General features: G+C 39.3%; 1 protein-coding gene across 1 annotated transcript; it reads left to right on the forward strand.

Annotated features, from left to right (window-relative positions):
* The first annotated feature begins 199 nt into the window (after positions 1 to 199).
* On the forward strand, positions 200 to 1174 carry LOC109954051 (PRKCA-binding protein-like). Its single transcript, XM_020589474.1, has 3 exons — positions 200 to 698; positions 874 to 963; positions 1060 to 1174. The coding sequence occupies exons 1-3, from the start codon at positions 548 to 550 to the stop codon at positions 1140 to 1142; spliced, it is 324 nt and encodes a 107-aa protein (XP_020445130.1). The 5' UTR covers positions 200 to 547; the 3' UTR covers positions 1143 to 1174.
* Positions 1175 to 1449: the final 275 nt, after the last annotated feature.

A 1449-nucleotide genomic window follows, 5' to 3' on the forward strand; every position in this document is an offset into this window, starting at 1 on the left:
ACCACTGATGACCAGAGTGTTTTAGTACATAAAAAAAAATAAAACAAATGAAGCTCATATGGATGTGAGTAAAAAAATAAAACAAATGAAGCTCATGTGGATGTGAGTAGAATCATGTCAAGTGACAAAACTTGACTTGCATGTTTGTGTCCAGCTGTGGTTGTGGCTTTATCTGGGAACAGACAGGTTAGTAGTTATGGGTGCCAACCCTCCATCAGACCGTGGGGGGTCCTCACTGGGCTGCTGGTCTGTCTCAGCAGGTCCAGGACAACAGCATCTGACATAACGTCACCAGCACAGAGGGGCTGTGTTGTTTTGGACTTTCACTATTCACACCCAGAAATATTCCATGACTCCCTGTAGGTGGATTAAAGGCAGAGTCCAGTGTGGGATTAAAGGATCAGAGTGTTGCTGTGTCCTGTTCACTGCAGGTGGTTTCACCCTCTGCACCCCGAAGCTGGAAGCTGCACGTTTTTAATTTTACCACTTGTTAAAAGATAATAGTATATTTTAATTGTTAATTTTAGATTTATATGAAATCAAATGAATGGAAGATATGTTTTTTTATAGAGATGGACTTCCTGTTTATTTGTTTGGTTCATTTCAATGTGTATCTGTTACGTTTCCACAGGGAGAAGCGACGATCCAGTACAACAAGCTGCAGGCAGACCCCAAGCAGGGCAAGTCTCTGGACATAGGTACCTACTCCACTAGACACACACACACACACACACACACACACACACACCTTCAGTCTGGAGCCACGGTTGGTTTTCTTGTTCTTTTTTTGTACTTTCTGAGTGATTTATTATAAAGTTCTGCTTATTACAACAACTTTTCTTGTGTGTGTTAAACATGTATCTTGTGTTTCAGTGCTGAAAAAGGTCAAACACCGGCTGGTGGAGAACATGAGCTCAGGCACAGCTGATGCTCTCGGGCTCAGCAGAGCTATTCTGTGCAACGGTGGGATGATCAATATTGTGATCACTGTGCGTTTATCAGTTTATTCATATAACTAGATATGAAGCAGTGATAATGTACATTTATTTTAATTTCCAGATGGACTGGTCAAAAGACTGGAAGAGCTGGAGAAAACAGCCGAGCTTTACAAAGGTGACAAAGCATTTCCTTCAGTAAACTGAAGTCTTGTTGTTTAGTGTGATAACAACAATAACTGTGCACTAGTACTAATCACAGAGATGAGGTAATGGTTCATCTTTTTTTTTTTAGTTTTTTATTATTATTATTGAAGCAAAGTAACACATTAACAAAACAGGACTGAACATGGGAGACAAGAGAACAGATACATGACATTACAAAAAGATGTAGTGTTTTACAACATTGTAGTGTGTGAGGGTGTGAAGTGTGGGTATTTCCAACTTATTCAGTTTATGAAACACAAGAGAAGGAGGGAAAATAAATGAATAAAAAATTACCAATAATAATGAT

Source organism: Monopterus albus, unplaced genomic scaffold, assembly GCF_001952655.1.
Source record: "Monopterus albus unplaced genomic scaffold, M_albus_1.0 scaffold2807.1, whole genome shotgun sequence".
NCBI classification, from domain to species: Eukaryota; Metazoa; Chordata; class Actinopteri; order Synbranchiformes; family Synbranchidae; genus Monopterus; species Monopterus albus.

Coding starts and splice junctions, on each gene's coding strand:
- LOC109954051 (XM_020589474.1), top strand. CDS start 548: ATGGAAGATATGTTTTTTTATAGAGATGGACTTCCTGTTTATTTGTTT. Junction 699..873: donor GGGCAAGTCTCTGGACATAG/GTACCTACTCCA, acceptor CTTGTGTTTCAG/TGCTGAAAAAGGTCAAACAC. Junction 964..1,059: donor CAGAGCTATTCTGTGCAACG/GTGGGATGATCA, acceptor TTTAATTTCCAG/ATGGACTGGTCAAAAGACTG.